The sequence below is a fragment of the Podarcis melisellensis genome (assembly GCF_964234715.1).
Source record: "Podarcis melisellensis genome assembly, chromosome: 14".
NCBI classification, from domain to species: Eukaryota; Metazoa; Chordata; class Lepidosauria; order Squamata; family Lacertidae; genus Podarcis; species Podarcis melisellensis.
In genome coordinates this window covers 23,528,449-23,544,844 of record NC_138546.1, presented here as the reverse complement: position 1 = coordinate 23,544,844, position 16,396 = coordinate 23,528,449, and the positions used below count along the sequence as shown (strand labels likewise).

At 46.1% G+C, this 16,396-nt stretch overlaps 1 protein-coding gene across 5 annotated transcripts in view; it reads left to right on the top strand.

The window, feature by feature from the left end:
• ARHGAP17 (Rho GTPase activating protein 17) overlaps positions 1–16,396 on the top strand; it is a 56,829-nt gene that overhangs the window by 27,526 nt on the left and 12,907 nt on the right. For all 5 annotated transcript variants that reach the window (XM_081888965.1, XM_081888964.1, XM_081888968.1 and 2 more), the window contains exons 4-14: positions 90–166; positions 481–592; positions 765–841; positions 2,577–2,688; positions 4,530–4,598; positions 4,768–4,849; positions 9,194–9,321; positions 10,072–10,183; positions 14,345–14,426; positions 14,707–14,787; positions 15,721–15,834. In XM_081888965.1, coding sequence (XP_081745091.1) covers positions 90–166; positions 481–592; positions 765–841; positions 2,577–2,688; positions 4,530–4,598; positions 4,768–4,849; positions 9,194–9,321; positions 10,072–10,183; positions 14,345–14,426; positions 14,707–14,787; positions 15,721–15,834 — 1,046 coding nt within the window. The remainder of the gene's footprint in view (positions 1–89; positions 167–480; positions 593–764; positions 842–2,576; positions 2,689–4,529; positions 4,599–4,767; positions 4,850–9,193; positions 9,322–10,071; positions 10,184–14,344; positions 14,427–14,706; positions 14,788–15,720; positions 15,835–16,396) is intronic.

The window sequence follows — 16,396 nt, the reverse complement described above, 5'->3', positions numbered from 1 at the left end:
TGGTTAGCCTCCCCACTCAGTAGGAAAGTAGTATCGGACCTGGCATTTCCTTAACCCCAACGATAGCAGTATTTGTTTTCTCTCCACAGAAAAAGCTTCCTCTCACTGCTTTTGCTCAGAATATGCAGGAAGGCGCTCTGCAGCTAAGCGATGAAACTTTGCTGGGGTAAGGGTTGCATCACTTTTATTTTTCCTGGTCATGGCCATTTGTCGTTTGGTCAGATATAACCAGTGACCTAATTTTATGCATGTCAGGCAAATGCACCAATTCAGTATTTTTTAAAAAGAATACAAGCTAAAACAGATCTCATGAATTTGCTGCTGAAACTTTGGTTTTTAGTGTAAAAACAAAAACCTTACATCACTCTCCTGTAAGTAGCCCTGGAGATCAAAGGAGCTCTCAGTACCTCTTTCCTTTCTCCCTCCCAATGCTTGGAATCCACCCGTCTAATGCAACTGTGTATTCTTCTATGTTTTAAGGAAAATGCTGGAGACTTGTGGTGAAGCAGAAAATAAGCTAGCAATGGAGCTCTCTCACCATGAGGTGCAGGTTGAGAAAGATATTTTAGAGCCACTGAACCTCCTCTCAGAGGTAAGTTGCTTCTGCCGCTGTCCATAACCCAAGCTTGACCCGCTCCCTAAAATGACACAATTGTTAAGACCCGCCAAGAATCGGGTGTTGCTTTGTGTGCACTTAAGACAAATATAGCTGTCTGCACAACAAACGTCTCAACTATCAGCTTCCTGTCGTCTTACCCTTTCAGACGGAAATCCCCAACATTCAAAAACAGAGGAAGCAGCTTGCAAAACTGGTGCTGGACTGGGATTCTGCAAGAGCCAGGTAATACAAACACACACACACACACTTTCCTCTTCCTACTTCAGCACAGGAAATACCAGGATTCTATCATGGCTTTGGGGCATCCTTCTCAGGAGCACTTGGCTGCTACGTAAGGCCGCATCCAGTCAGCAAAAACCTTTCCATCTTGGTCCACTGCATTTGGGGGAGAGACATTTTAGCCTTGTCTCCTTGCTTTCCTCTGCTGCTCAGGATGTCTTCCAGCTTCCCAGACACCATGTGTCTATCTGTCTTGTCATAAGGACATATAGCTGGTGGAATGGAGTGTGCGTTGGCAGGTGCATAAGACAGGGAACTGTAACACTAGAACTCGTGAACATCCAATGAAGCTCAGTATTGGAAGATTCAGGACAGATAAAAGGAAGTCCTTCACACAGCATAAACTGTGGAACTCGCTTCCACAGGAGATAGTGGTGGCTTCAAAAGAGGACTGGACATATTTGTGGAGGATAAGGCTATTGGTGACTGCTAGTCATGATGGCTGTGCTCTGCCTCCATAGTTGGAGGCAGCAATGCTTCTCAATACCAGTTATCACTGGAAACTGCAGGAGGAGAGAGTGCTCTTGTGCTCAAATCCTGCTTGCTGGTTTTTCATAGGAGCATCTGGTTGACAACTGTGAGAACAGGATGCTGGGCTAAATGGACCATTGGCCTGATCCAGCAGGGTCATCTTATGTTCTCTTGCATCCTAGTGGCCGCAGATCAGGCCATGAGTTGGCCTTGTGACTAATCTGTTTGGCTTGCTTTTTGCCACAGCCAACTCAATTTCACATCCCCAAACTTGCTTGCAGATCAGAACACAACTGTCTGTTCAATTATGGACTTCTCCAAATTTTGCAATGCAGTTTCAGTCTCCCCAAAATATACATTTCACATAAAGAAATGCATGCAGAACACATACTTTAGGCAGAAACACATGGGAAAAAGAAAGGCAAGCAGACAATAGGGGATGCTACAAAAAAGAATATGAGCAGCTCATTGCTATTAAAAAAAACCCAACAAAGGCCACCACCAACAAAGCTTGAAATACTTTAGTAGCAAGATACCAGCTAGGAAAGCTGTTGGGGCTTTGGATGACAAAGGAGACAGAGGCTCCCACAAGAGGCAGCAATGGCCACCAACTTGGCTGGCATTGAATGCCAGTTGCTGGAAGTTGCTAGTGGAGAGAATTCTGTTGTTCCCAGGTCCTTCTTTTAGGCTTCTTCTAGGTATCTGGTGAGACACTGTGAGAATAGGATGGTGGCCTAGAGAAACCACTGTCCTAATCCAGCAGGACGCTTAAGTTATTGTGTAAAATAATTAAAATGCATTTTTTAAAATCACATTTTTTCAGGTAGCAGTTGCACAGAATGAATCCAATTTACATGGTTTTATTCCATGAGTTCTTTCAGTAAGTGTGCAAAAAACCAGGCCAGGGCAGACCTATGACTCAGGAAAACTTGACATGGAGCAGACTTAGGCTGGTCCATTGGTTCCACAATGCAACACACTGCTTTAGCCAAACAGGATTCTGGGCTTGACTTCTGAACCCACCTGTGCCCGTGCCCATGCCCATGCTGCTTCCCATGTTCTGTACCCTGCTTGGCACACTGCAGGCATCATAAAGTGTTTAGCAGAGGGGGGGGGGAGTAGATTGGAGACCTGTGATCACTCCTCATTGTTTTCCCTCTCTGGTGCTCTTTATGCAAGAAGAATAATTCTGATCTCTCTTGTGCAGATGGAACCAGGCCCACAAAACTTCAGCCACCAACTTCCAGGGGCTTCCGTCTAAGATAGATTCCCTCAAGGAGGAGATGGATGAAGCGGGAAATAAAGTTGAGCAATGCAAGGTGCGTTGAGAACTCTTGGAACACTTCCCCAGGGAGAACTGGGCTGCATTCATACCATTCATTTAAACCACACACACGAAGAGTCCTGGCAACTGCAGTTCAACTCTCACAGAGCTACAATTCCCAGCACCCATAACAAACCACAGTTCTCAGGATTCTTGCTGGTGTGTGTACTTCAAATGTATGGCATGTATGCAGTCTTGGGCTATTTATTCTGCTTATTTATTTGAAAGCATCTAGAACTCATAGAGTCTTTGCCCAATATCTCCTTTCCCACCTGGATTCACAGATCTGCAAGGGAGGCCTGACCTCCTTATCTGGCTACCAAAGACATTGTCCAGTTTCCCCCCCCAGAGAAAATGTATCCACACATCTCCTTTCTGCTGGGCTGTATTTTCTACCTCACATCTTCTGTTACTAGCCTTTTCTTCCACTTTGTTGGCCCAAAACTTGCTTGTCTCTACAACTAACCTCCTGGCCAGGAAAGTCTGGCTCCCCTTAGCTATTGTTTTGACAAGGCAATGGAAGACATGATTTGGCTAAATTCTGGGGGAGGGCTTGTGGGTATGTGCCACCCCAATAATTCAAGAACTGATTTTATGGGTCACATCCTGCACTGGGGAAGGGAGTTTAGGGGCTCAGAACCTCTCTAATTTACTAGTACTCACCATGGCTATTCCTTCCTGTAAATCCTTACTCTACAGCTAACTCTGTGTATCTCATACATGGCCCAAAAGTGTGCTAAGAGAAGCCAAATCCTGTGATCGAAATAAATTAGGCAAATTAGTGTATATTAGCAACCTCTTCCTATATTTATTATTGTGTCACCCTGCTGCTTTGTATCTGTTACATGCATTGCATAATTTATTGAGGTTCTGCTAGCGTTCAGCAGGGTCAAGGAGCCATGCAGAGGCTCAACTGCTGGAACTTTTCCACAGTTGGAGGCAGTAATGCTTCAGAATACCAGTTGCTGGGAACCGCAGGAGGGGTGAAAGTGCTCTTGTGCTCAAATCGTGCTTGCCAATTTCCCACAGGCATCCGATTGTCCACTGTGAAAATGGGATGCTAGACTACATGGGCCCCCTTTGGCAGGCTTGCCTTATATTCTTATGCTCAGGCACCCTCTCACACCACACATTTTGCTGTACCAGGGGTGGGAAACTTCAGGCCCATGGGCCAGATGTGGCCCTCCAAGCCTTCTTCTCTGGCCCTTGGGACCTTCCACACCTTTTACCAGCCTTTTATTTCCCTCCCCTTGTGTGGTTTTGCCTAGCTTGCATGTGGCTTGAATTTTAAAGTATCTTCTTTTTAAAAAAATATTTAATTTGGGTGGGTGGGTCTTGAAGCTAGGCTACTGTGCAAAGGCAAAATTTTGCATCTATTGCCCTTCCCATCACTAGCATTTGGCCCCCAGAAGGTTGCCTAGAAGGAAATGTGGCCCTGCACTACGCACTGCCTACTGTATTGTCAAGCTTGGTGTGTGTGTGTGTGTGTGTGTGTGTGTGTGTGTGTGTGTGTGTTTACAGCCATATCAGTATTATAATAATGGATAGAATCATCTTTCTGTAAAGCAAATAGGCCAAGGAATATTTGACCTGATGTGTGGCTATGCATATGGACCGAGGGGCCATTGATGTGCAGAATTTGCACAGCATGATGGGATTGTGCATTGGGAGATGTTCTGGCGTGATGGCTGGTGGACAGGCAGCCCAGGGAGGGGGCAGTTTAAGCTCCCGGGTTTTGCATTCGTCTCTTCTTCTTGGAAATGTGGTGCCTTCCATGGGCTTTGCTGTTGCTGACGTGCAGTTTGTCTTGTTCTCCCCTCCTCCTCTGCCCGAAAGGATCAACTTGCAGCGGACATGTATAACTTCATTTCCAAAGAAGGCGACTACGCCCGCTACTTTGTCTCTGTGAGTACCTCTCTCTCCTCCGAGAGCTCTTCCTTTCTGCAGACATACATTTCACATGCTTAATCCGACTGCCTGTGTGTTGTTGTTGTTGTTGTTGTTGTTGCTGTTGTTCTTGCTGTGTTCATCCAATGCTAACTTTTTGTTTTTAAAATGTGGGTTCTATTCTCAGTTATTAGAAGCACAAGCAGATTACCATAGAAAAGCATTAGCAGTCTTAGAAAAGGTGCTCCCTGAAATCCAGGCCCATCAAGGTAAAGTAAACCTGTGCTCTGCCTCCTGCTTTTGCCTGTGCCACCTTTGCACTCTCCTCCTCTGACTTTTTCTTTTTTATTCTCCCCCTTTGGCATGCCATCTTTCTGGAATATGGACACGGGGCCTTTCTTAATGACACCATCTTCCCAAATTGCCCCCATCCTCTCTGCAGCTGCATTTCTGACATTCTTCCAAGCCTCTATTAATACACTAACAAACCATGATGGATTTGGTCTGAAACTCCTCAGGGGGCAGCGCCATGCCAGGAGCCTGCCAGATCCACCCCTTGGCTTGCCCACCCAGAGCCACCACCTCTCCTGGCCACCTGTTGCTTTTTTGATTGCCATATTTAGGAATCCATGAAGCTGCCTGATACTACCTAGGCTAGTATTATCTCTTGAGTGGCAGCAGCTCTTCAATGTCTCAGGCAGAGAGAGGAGGTGTTTCCCAGCCTTGAGATGCTAAAGATTTGAACCTGAGACTCTCTGTATTCAAAGCTACCAAGCTGTGGTCCTCCCTTCGGGGTTGGGCTTTCAAGAGGCCATTCAGAAACTTGCAAGCAAGCGAGGTGCCTTTGGGGAGTGAGTAGCAGGGCAAGGGCAGCCTTCTCCATCCTTTCAGATGTATCCTAGTAGGATTGTACGGTGCTGGGAATATTGGGGGTTGCAGTCCAAAACGTTTAGAGGGAGCCAGGTTGCTAAGCCTGACAGGGAGGGACAGCTGAGTAACAGGCATTGCAGGGTTCTTGAAAAGACTCTATAGGCCACCTGTCATTGAATTCTAAGTCAGAGGAACAAAGGAGTTGCCTTGCAAGAGCAGACAATGGTGTAGTGGTTAAGAGCGGCAGTCTCGTAATCTGGTGAACCAGGTTCGTGTCTCCGCTCCTCCACATGCAGCTGCTGGGTGACCTTGGGCCAGTCACGCTTCTCTGAAGTCTCTCAGCCCCACTCACCTCACCTTTGTTGTGGGGGAGGAAGGGAAATGAGATTGTTAGCCGCTTTGAGACTCCTTCAGGTAGTGATAAAGTGGGATATCAAATCCAAACTCTCCTTCTTCTTCTACTGTAGGTAGACCCATTGAAATTAACGGACCGAAGTCAGTCGTGCCCATTAAGTTTAATGGGTCTAGTTTGCGTATGGCTTCCTTTGGAGTCAACCCCAAAGCTACTTCTTGCTTTCTTTCCAGTAGCAAGGTGCTTCCAGAGGAAGCCCACAAGCAGGGCACTGAGGTGGTGGCCTCGGTGCCTACAATTCAAAGTAGCCTGCCTGAGTACATGGAGGTTCTTTATGGCGATAATTTCCCACTCCCTCCATTTCTATAGTACAGGGGCAAATGACAGTTCTCGCGTAGCCATCACCGTACCATCCAAGTGCAAAAAAGGTTATCGGTAAGATACCAGCAGAAACAATTCCAAAGTTTGAAGAAGTGTAAAAATATTTATTATTATTATTATTATTATTTTATTATTATTATTAATAATAATAATACCCCAGCCAAGACCGGGCTCAGAAAATCATCCTTAAGGCAGTGGAGGATTGGGGCGGTGCTCAGTGTTAAATGAAAGCTGATGAACCACTTGTGGGAAGAAGAATGAAATGGAGTATCCTGGAGTAGGGCTGTGAACCGGCTGGCTGGCTTGCTGGAACGGTGAACAGGAGTCTGCTCCACACTGCAACACTTAGTTGTCCTGCTGTTTTAAAAGCCTTAAGTCATTTTTCTAGCTGCTATTCATTCAGAACCATGTGTAAAGAGTTCTGCAAACTAAAACCAGCACTCTAAAATAATAGGGTCTTCTACTATGGCTAAATGACCGTTGATAGATGTGGCCTCCCCCAAATTTATCTAAATCTTATTTATTGGCCACCACTGTCTTTTGTGGCAGTAAATTCTGTAAGCTCATTATGGGAGGCTAGTAAGGAACCATTGCTGTTCCAGGTTTTGAAGGTGCTTGTTGGCACCATGCCCCACCCCTTGCCCCATGGGAGACACCACGGTATGGCAAGCATCCCAGCCATGCAACAGTGAAGAGAAGAGATCTGCCCAGGGCACCTGCAGGTCCTGCGCCTCAGATAACGCAGTGCAGCAGTCCTGGCTGCTGTGTCTACTCATCATAATGCATATGTGTGCATGTGCAGCCTGACACCAAAGTGCAGAATAATCTAGGCTGGGGATACTAATAGCTCCTCACGTCATCAGAGCAAGAGAGAGAGGGAGAAGTAGAGGCTCAGTGGGCCTGATTGGGCCTGTGGTCTTTAAGTGGCTCTTTGCAAACCCATCAACCATCTGATACACAGAATTGCACTGGAGTCTTCCTGGTCTCTCTGAAGAAGTATGGTGGCAATTTACATTTGAGCAGGAGAGGAATATGTCAGCCATTCTGTTTTGGCAGGCCCTTGCAGTCCTATCCAAATGTTGCTGCATGTCATTTGGCGATGAGCCGGAAGATAGCTTGTGCTCTGCTCCTCTCCATGTTGATGCACTTCATCTTCTGCCCAGGAAAGGGGCTTGGGAAGTGCCCAGTTGGGTGCTGGTGGTTCTGTGTACCCTGGTGCCTTGTGCCACGGCAATGTGGCAGAAGCATCAAGAGCCTTGGAGTGACCTCAGACATCTCATTGCTAGCACTTCCTGCATAACTAACAGTCTGCTGATGCTCTTAACTCTTCCATCTTTCAACTAGAAGAGCAAATAATAGTTTAAAAGTGTTTTCCTTGGCAGATTGGGGAGAAAAGAAGCTGGCTCGTGCAAAACGATATGCAAGAGCCATTAAAAAAACAACAACAAAAAACCCTATTTCCTCCGTATTGCAATGTTGACAAAGGTAAATTTGGATCGCTATAATGATAGCAGCCTCTGCTGTCTTGGAGAGCAGATTGAACAGCCTTCCAAACATTTAATCTGTCAACATTGTGGTTTCATGTTTGCCTAAAGGGGCAGGTTCTGCACCTTTATATCCTGTGAGCAAATCCTGTCTAAAGCCAGCCAGGTGACGTCATACTGTGCCTTCCTCTTGGAGCCAGTTAACACCCCTGTTTAGGTGTGTACTGATTTGCTCTTGACACAGGCTGAGTGTTCAAATCTTGCTGGCCTTTGGAATAGGACAGGTAAGCAGCTGGCAAAAATACGGCTGACATGAGCCTTTCTGCACCAGGTCAACCTGCTTCTGTGCCTGTGGCAAGCTAGTCTGCTCTAGCTTCACTCTATAGGAAGACCTCAAATTGTGGACACCATATAGAAAAACCAAAATAGGGTGGGTGAGGGGAATACGTGTGCAGAGGCACAATGGAAAACTTGGTCCCTGTGAGAGGAGAAAATACTTTGATCTCCAGTGGGTTTTCTTCAATAACTGCTTCAGTCACAATGTTTAAGACAGCTTTTATTTGGTCAGAACAACAGCGGCTGCTGGGGAACCCATAAAGGTGTGGTGCCCACAGGACTAAAAGTTACACAGTCTTATATAGAGGCATTCCCTTGCCTTTGCATTACACATGTGCCAAAATTAAGTCACATTCTCAAAGGAAAGCAGACCTGAATTAGCAGGAAGAATTCTGCGTCTACTTTCTTTCAATTTGGCTGAAGGCTGCATTTTTCCTTCAAAACCACCTTGACACATTATTAGTACAGCCTAAGTAAGCAGATTCTTCTGACAATGTCCTTTCCCACATTTTTTTTTACACCAGTTCACATATAAGCTTACCTATCAATGTATACATTAGTACGTTCATCCACTACACATCCCACCAATGCGGTGATCGTGCAACTTACCATTTCATAGGTACAGTTTGTGACCCAAGCAGTGTGGCCCATGGTAATTGGATTCTGGGACACAGAAGGGAATATGTTCTCAAAGACCCACAGGAAAGCCTAGTTTCATAGCAAGCAATCAGTTGCAAATCCCCACAGACTGCTGGGTGGTGGTTTCATTTTGCTAACAGCTTGCAGTTCTGAGCTTGCACTGAGCATCTCGAAGCATGAATGACACTCGCCAAAGAGGCCATGTGAATTTGGCCTTCAGGAAAAGCCTGGTTTTTTTGCACAGGAGTCAGTAGACAAGTCTTTGGCGAATATGATTGCTTGAATTGTGAGCCCTAGCATCTAGAACTGCATCAGCCGGTGGACAATATTCGAGGGCATTGGCTGTCGGGAGGGTTCTTTCTTTTCTTTTCTTTTACAATGACTTTGCACAGGCTTGACATCCTTGCTACTCTCCCAGAGGAAAATTTAAAGGGCTTTGCCAAGTGAACGGTTTGAAGCTGCTCATATCATTGCTCACTGCTACTCCAGATTCCCTCCTTTTACTGCTTTGCAGTAGTGTTGCTGACTGTTATTTGTGCCTCTTTTGCTAGACAAGTGGAGTGAGAAGCCAGCTTTTGGGACTCCCCTGGAAGAGCATCTCAAGCGCAGCGGCCGTGAAATTGCCCTCCCGATTGAGGCGTGTGTGATGATGTTGCTGGAAACCGGCATGAAGGAGGAGGTAGGGTACCTATCGTCTCCCTTTTGCTCAGTGCCCTCAAGGTGCTTTGAACTACAACTCCCATCATGTTGGAAGTTGCAGTCCGAAGTCTTCTGGAGGGCACCAGTCTGGGCAAGTGGCAGCTTCAGCCGCTCTCTACCTTTTCCAAGCTAAATATATCCCTCAACTGTTCCTCATAAGGCTTGGTTTCCAGACCTTTGATCATCTTGGTCACCCTCCTCTGCACACATTCCAGCTTGTCAACATCCTTCTTAAATTGTGGGGGCCAGAACTGGACACAGTATTCCAAGTGTGGTCTGAATAAGGCAGAATAGAGTGATACTGTTACATCCCTTGATCTGGACACTATACTTCTGTTGATGCTGCCTAGAATAGCATTAGCTTTTATTGCTGCTGAATCACACAGTTGACTCATGTGAAGCTTGTGGTCCACTAAGACCCTTAGATCCTTTTCACAGGCACTACTGGCAATCCAAGTGTCTTCCATCTTATATTTGTGCATCTGATTTTTCATGCCTAAGGGTAGAACCTGACATTTGACCCTGTAGAAATTCATTTTGTTGGTTTGGACCCAGCTCTTTGTTCTGGCAAATCAAAGTGATGCGTATTTAATTGAACTGAATGCTGACACCTTTGAGACTGAGCGAGCTGCTTGGTGTAAGGTGCAGCCTTAGCAGGTGCTAAGGACATTTTGTCATGGTGCAGAAACTGCCCCCGTTAAGAGGATTTCTCTTTTCCATCATGACACAGGGCTTGTTCCGGATCGCGGCTGGAGCTTCCAAGCTAAAGAAGCTGAAAGCCGCTCTGGACTGCTCCACCTCGCAGCTGGACGAGTTCTACTCTGACCCTCATGCCGTGGCAGGTAGGTCGTTCCCAAGAGAGCGGAATTGTATGTTCCAGGGGCATGGTTCAGGCTTCATCATAAATTCAAGTATTTCTTTGGGGAGTGGGGCACATAGGTATTCATGGCAAAACCAGCAGGGCCGGCACTCAGCTGTGAGAGGTGCAATGCAGGCATGAATACCATAACATAATAAGAACCCTTCTGAATCAGGCCCATCTAGTCCAGCATCCTGTTTTCACAGCAGCCAACCAGATGCCTCAGTGGGAAACCCCAAGCAGAATTCAAGCACAAGAACCCTCTTGTCTCTTGTGGCTTCTGGCAACTGGGATTCAGAAGCATTGCTGCTTCCAACTATGGAGGCAGAGCACAGCCATCATGTCTATTAGCCATTGATAGACTTCTCCCCCATGGTTTGTCCAATCCTTTTTTAAAGGCATCCAAGTTGGTGACTTATCACTGCCTTCTGTGGAAGAGAGATGCACTGCCATCAACCATCCCCTGCTGTAGTGTTGCTGTAAGTCAGGGTTGGGAAAACTGAAGCCCTCCAGAGGGCATTGGACTGCAGCTCCCAGCAGTCAGCATGGCCAGTAATCAAGGATGATGGGCACTGTAGTCCAAACAACACCCGGAGGGCCACAGATATTCCCCATCTCAGCTATCAGCAACCGAGACCAGCACAGGACGCTCTTGTGTTGGGTGCCCTGGCTAAGGCCACATAAATAAGAAAATCGTCAAAGGCAGAAAGCTCTGAAATATGTCTCATTGAAGGGGGAATGCAGCTCTCTCGGTAACATTGAAAGCATAACTTGAAAGTCCTGCCCCTCAAGGGATCTTTGTTTCGAAATTGTAGTTGAATTGATTTTTCCTGCTCCTGTGTTTGTGTCCTACCTCTGCTGCTTTTCATATTGCATCTGGTATTTTTATTGTATTAGTTTGTCTTATTGATTGTAATGCTGCCTTGAGAGTTTTGTTGGTTTTTTAAAAAACCACTCTAAATAAAAGGTCAGCATGAACCATTTTGTGCCATTCAGACACTGATTTCAGTTAGCAGAGGAGAATGCCAGCCTCCCTAGCAATAACTCTAGTTCTGGGGCAGCTGCCTTGGATTTCTCCGTTTTATTTACGCTTATAAATGTATATCCCACCCTTCCACAGAGCCCACAGCTTTGTCTGTGTACCTGCAGCTCTATGAATTTAACATTTAACACAAACGATTACATTTCATCCAGTCAGTCGCCTCAATGCAGATAGAAATAATGTTTGTTTCATCAGCTTGCCCTATCGTGCAAATACAACACTATCAGTTGCCAGTGACAATTGTGTTCTTGGTCACAGTGAACTCTGCAGGCACAAACTCCTCCTCTCCCAGGCTCATCCTCCTTATCCTTGACTTGACACTAAACTCTGAATGCACTCGAATAAATGAAGGGGAGGTCTTGGCTTGGTTGAAGGTAGCACCCCCTCCTTGACTTTCCAGCGGGCTTCAAAGGCATTCAAACTATATTTTATATTTATTATATCTGTTATTTTTATATTCTGTTTTTCAGGCAAGCTTGGCCCCCAAGGCAGGTTACAATTAAAATCCATCACAGGATGCAATGTAAGGAAGTGTGCGTGTAGATAGATAGATAGTTAGGAAGAGAAAGGGTGATGTTTGCAGCTCACCGAACCCATTTTGTGCTCCTCTGGGCATTGCCTTGCTGGCTAGTTTCTTCCATTGTTGCATTTTAACCCAAGCCAGTAGCTGAACCTGGATGCTTGGGGGGTGTAGAGAAGCAGGTGGCCGAATCCCCCTTCCGTTCTCTGCCCAATATGCCTGTCAAATGTTGCGTGAAGGCAGATGGGAAGTCAGGTTTGAGCTGGCCGCACCCTCTCTCCCCAGGCCACACCCCTCCAAAACTTGCTTGGATTTCAGAGGCAAGACCCCCAGCATGCCCCTGAGTTGGAGACTGGACAGTGCTAGTAGAGATGGTTGCCTGAGGCAGCCTAAATTGTTGAACCTTGTTGTGGCGCTCTTCAGAATGTCAGCTGCAGTCAGCTGGCTGGTTTGGTTCAGCCAAGGTATGGTGCACATCAGAAGTGCAGATGGCCTCGACCCAGTATACCTGAAGGAGTGTCTCCACCCCCATCGTTCTGCCCGGACACTGAGATCCAGCTCCATGGGCCTTCTGGCGGTTCCCTCACTGCGAGAAGCAAAGCTACAGGGAACCAGGCAGAGGGCCTTCTCGGTAGTGGCGCCGAGTAGTGGAACGCCCTCCAATCAGATGTCAAAGAGATAAACAACTACCTGACATTTAAAAGACATCTGAAGGCAGCCCTGCTCAGGGAAGCTTTTGATGTGTGACATTTTAATGTATTTTTAATCTTTGTTGGAAGCCGCCCAGAATTGCTGGGGTATAAATAAATTATTATTATTATTATTATTATTATTATTATTATTATTATTATTATTATTATTGAAGGGCCAGAGGCAGAGCTAGTTGCTCCGTCAGGGAGCATCCCGGGGGGGGCACTGCCCGCAGTGAAGTCACCCCCCTCAAGGCTGGCCTCCCCCACCTTTCTCCGCTACTGGGAGGGGCAGCCAGCCTGTGTGCTCTGTGGGGCTCCCTTGGGGATGAAGCAGGCTTCATATTCTTTAAGAACTCCCCAGGTATTTCTGCAAACCCAGCCCCTTTACCTACACCATCTGAGCCTGTCTTTTGTTTCTAGGTGAAGACATTAAATCTGTGCGCTTTCTTCATTTTTAAAAAACGCAGTTGGCCAGCTGCCCTCCTTCAGATCTGGTTGCTGGCAGAAGGGGAGCCTTATGACAGTGTCTTGCAGTGCCACCTAGTGTGTGGCCTGGGTAGTGAACACTGCCACGCCATTGAACTCTCCTTCCCTTGAACATGAAAATAATCATTAATTAGGAATGTGCTTTTCTCCAGCTGCTAAAATTTGGGTTGTTATGCAGAGGGGAGGGAGGGAGCAGCCTCAACATTGAAACTGTGTTTTGTTAAGGACACTGAAGAAATGGCAAAGGTTGAAGAGTAAATTCAGTTATGATATGGAGGCGGGAGGAAACATTTTTATTATGATTGGGTATTTATTAGGTTTGTGAGAAACATATATGGATTCCATATTAACTGCTTTAACTTACTCAGACTAATCTGAAATGGCATTAACGATTCAATATTATGATTAGTGATTGCATTTATAAATGTGTACTATATTGCACTTTGTTATATTTATATTAGCATACTAGTGGCCTTGATGCTATTGTTGAGTATTTTAAATTGTGTTAACTTAGAGTTCATCTGAACAAGGAAGTTTGGATGTATTGGCTAGCAGTTATGCCCAGGTTTTTGAACAGGGAGTTGATTGTGAAAATAGTTGGCATCTGTCTGCCTTGGGAGACAATGGAAGTATGCCTTCGAGGGAGAAGTAAAACCATTGGAAAGTTAACAGTGCCTGCTGTGGCTGTAGAGGCTGATATGGAAGAGACATGTTTTGTTGCAGCTGGGGCAGATGAAAGGTGTCCAGTTGTGTTGATGCAGGCTTACCATGGTATTTCTTCTCTCTGTGCTCCTCCCAGTGGCCATTCCACCTCTGGTCACTGCTTATGCATGCACAGCCTGACTGATTGTCTCCAGGCAGGGTTAATGTTGCCAGCCTTCATGTCATGTTCGCACACATCTTTGTGATGCAGAGTTGGTCTGCCAATGGGCCTGGTACCTGAAGCCAGAGTAGATTATGAACAAGTGAACAAATATTATCATTCCCTTTTGATAGATGATGTACATTTCAATTAATTTACAGCTGTCTTTGATTGCACATGTAGATGGAAAGTAAGCACAACTGCATACAGTTAAAAAAAGATTATTATTGTTGTTGTTTATTATTTCTACCCCAGCCACTCTGGACAGCTTCCAACACATGTAAAAACTCTGCTTTTCTTAAAATGTCACTTCCTCCAGATCTTCTGCCACCATTGGAGATTTCACAACAGTTTTTCCCCAGGGATGTTTCCAGCAGAATCTGTGCTTGTTTGGTGCTGCTATATGAAAAGGTCCCCATTATGCCTTGATTTTGTTGGGTGTGCCACCTTCAGCAATAGTTCTGACGCAGGCTGGGGTGGGCGGTCAAGTCTTCCCAGATGCACGGTTCTGCCACTTCATGCCTGCCTTGTTGTTGCTCCAGGTGCCCTGAAGTCTTACCTGAGGGAGCTGCCAGAGCCATTAATGACCTACGCCCTGTACGAAGAGTGGGCACAAGTTGCAAAGTAAGGAGAGCATGAAATGGGCTTTTTCTGGTTTGGGTGGGAAGCCGAGGAGGAGAAATGGGCTTCCTGAGGCCCGTAAAGCCTTCTGAAGCATGCATCTTCTCTCGATGCTCCCTTTGTGCTGCTTTTGCTCTTAAAAGCTCCTTTCAGATTATGGCCTTCTCTCTGAAGCCTGCTTTGAGCCATTCCTCCATTTCTTTCTCGCCATTTCCTTTTCTTTGAATGGAACCTCACATTATTGCAGAGCCCTTGGCTCAAGAGAACTCATTTCCTTCCCTAGCATACAAGACCAGGACAAGAAACTTCAGGACCTGTGGAGGATTTGTCAGAAATTGCCAAAGCACAACCTGGCCAATTTCAGGTAGGGAGCAAGCAGTTGTGGGGTGTGCTTTGTCCTCTACCATGTGTCACACCATTTCCCACCAGGCAAAAGAGTGGTTGTCTTAAGAGTATTCCAGTCTCCCATTCTCCAAGATCTACCTTTTTGTGTTTAAGCTGAAGAAAACCGGCACGACAGCTAGAAAGAAGAATGTGGTTATTTGTTTGTTTTAACCCTGAGAACTGTTTTGCTGGACCTTCATTGTTGATGCTTCCTTTTGCAAGGGGTACAGCTTTTGAGTTTTTAATAAGGAAAAGGGGGTTATAAAGTATTAACCGATTCCTATAATCACAAGGGTGAAACGGCTGCCAGGCCATATATTTTTGGAGCCGTTAAGGACATCAGAGTGGGATGCAGGCAGATTTGATGCACACAAGAGCATAGAAGGATACCTTAGGAGCTGCCATATCGAGTTAGACCCTTGGTCCACCTGTCTCAGTATTGTCAGCTCTCCAGAGTTTCAGGCAGGAATCTTGTCTTGGCCCTTTTTGGAGATTGAACCTGTGACCTGCATTCAAAACAGGTGCTTTAACTCTGAGATGCAAACACTAACCAGCATGAGGTTCTGTTGCTCAAGCCCAGTGAAATGAAGAGGTAAGAGCTAGGCAGTGGTTTCCAATGGATGATGTCCTGTGTTAGGCAGTGGAGTGGATTTCTGTTTGTGTTTTCTGCCTCAGGCACCAAAATGCTGTGGGTGGGCACCGAAACTTGTTTGACACGGCTGTTCACTGGGTCCTCCTGCCCAAGTAGTTGTCAGGATTCAAGATGCTACAGGGGACTTTTAACCACCGCTTTCTTTCTCCCAGAAGAGAGAATGAGCTGAGAATTTATTAGGATCAGGGAGGGGATGTCCCTGCAGCTTTTTGAGCCTTGTTTCGCATCCAGCTCCTTTAAATCCTGAATCATTCCTGGCAGGTACTTAATCAAATTCCTTGCAAAGCTCGCTCAGTACAGTGATGTTAACAAGATGACGCCCAGCAACATTGCCATCGTGCTGGGCCCAAACCTGCTGTGGGCCAAGAATGAAGGGTAAGTGATCAAGGGACTTAAAAAAATAAAACCTTGGTGCAGCTTTATGTTTTTAAGCACAAAACCATTAGCAATTTGCCATAAGCAGGTTAATCACTCCTCATACTTCCACTACTTTTCACATAGTTTACATGTTTTTTATCAGATAAAAGAAAGTCCTTCACACAATGTAGAGGTAAGCTAGGGAACTCTGTCACGCAGGAGGCAGTGAGGGCTACTGACCTAGATGGCTTTAAAAGTAGATGAGGCATATTCATGGAGGAGAGGGCTATTGATGGCTACAAGCCACAAGGGATATGTTCCACCTGCAGTGCCTCTGAATACCAGCTCCTGGAAACTGCAGGACAGGAGAGTGCGCTTGTCTTGGGTTCTTCTTGAAATACCCAAGCCGGCCACTGTGAGAGCAGGATGCTGGACTAGGTAGGGCCATTGACCTGATGCAGCAGGTTCTTACATCCTTACACTCACAGACCACGATTAGGTTACCCAGCCCAGCTGGGGGATCTATTTGGGTAGCGGGGAGGCCAGTTCTTGAGCATCTGCAGGCAGTTCTGGATCCAGA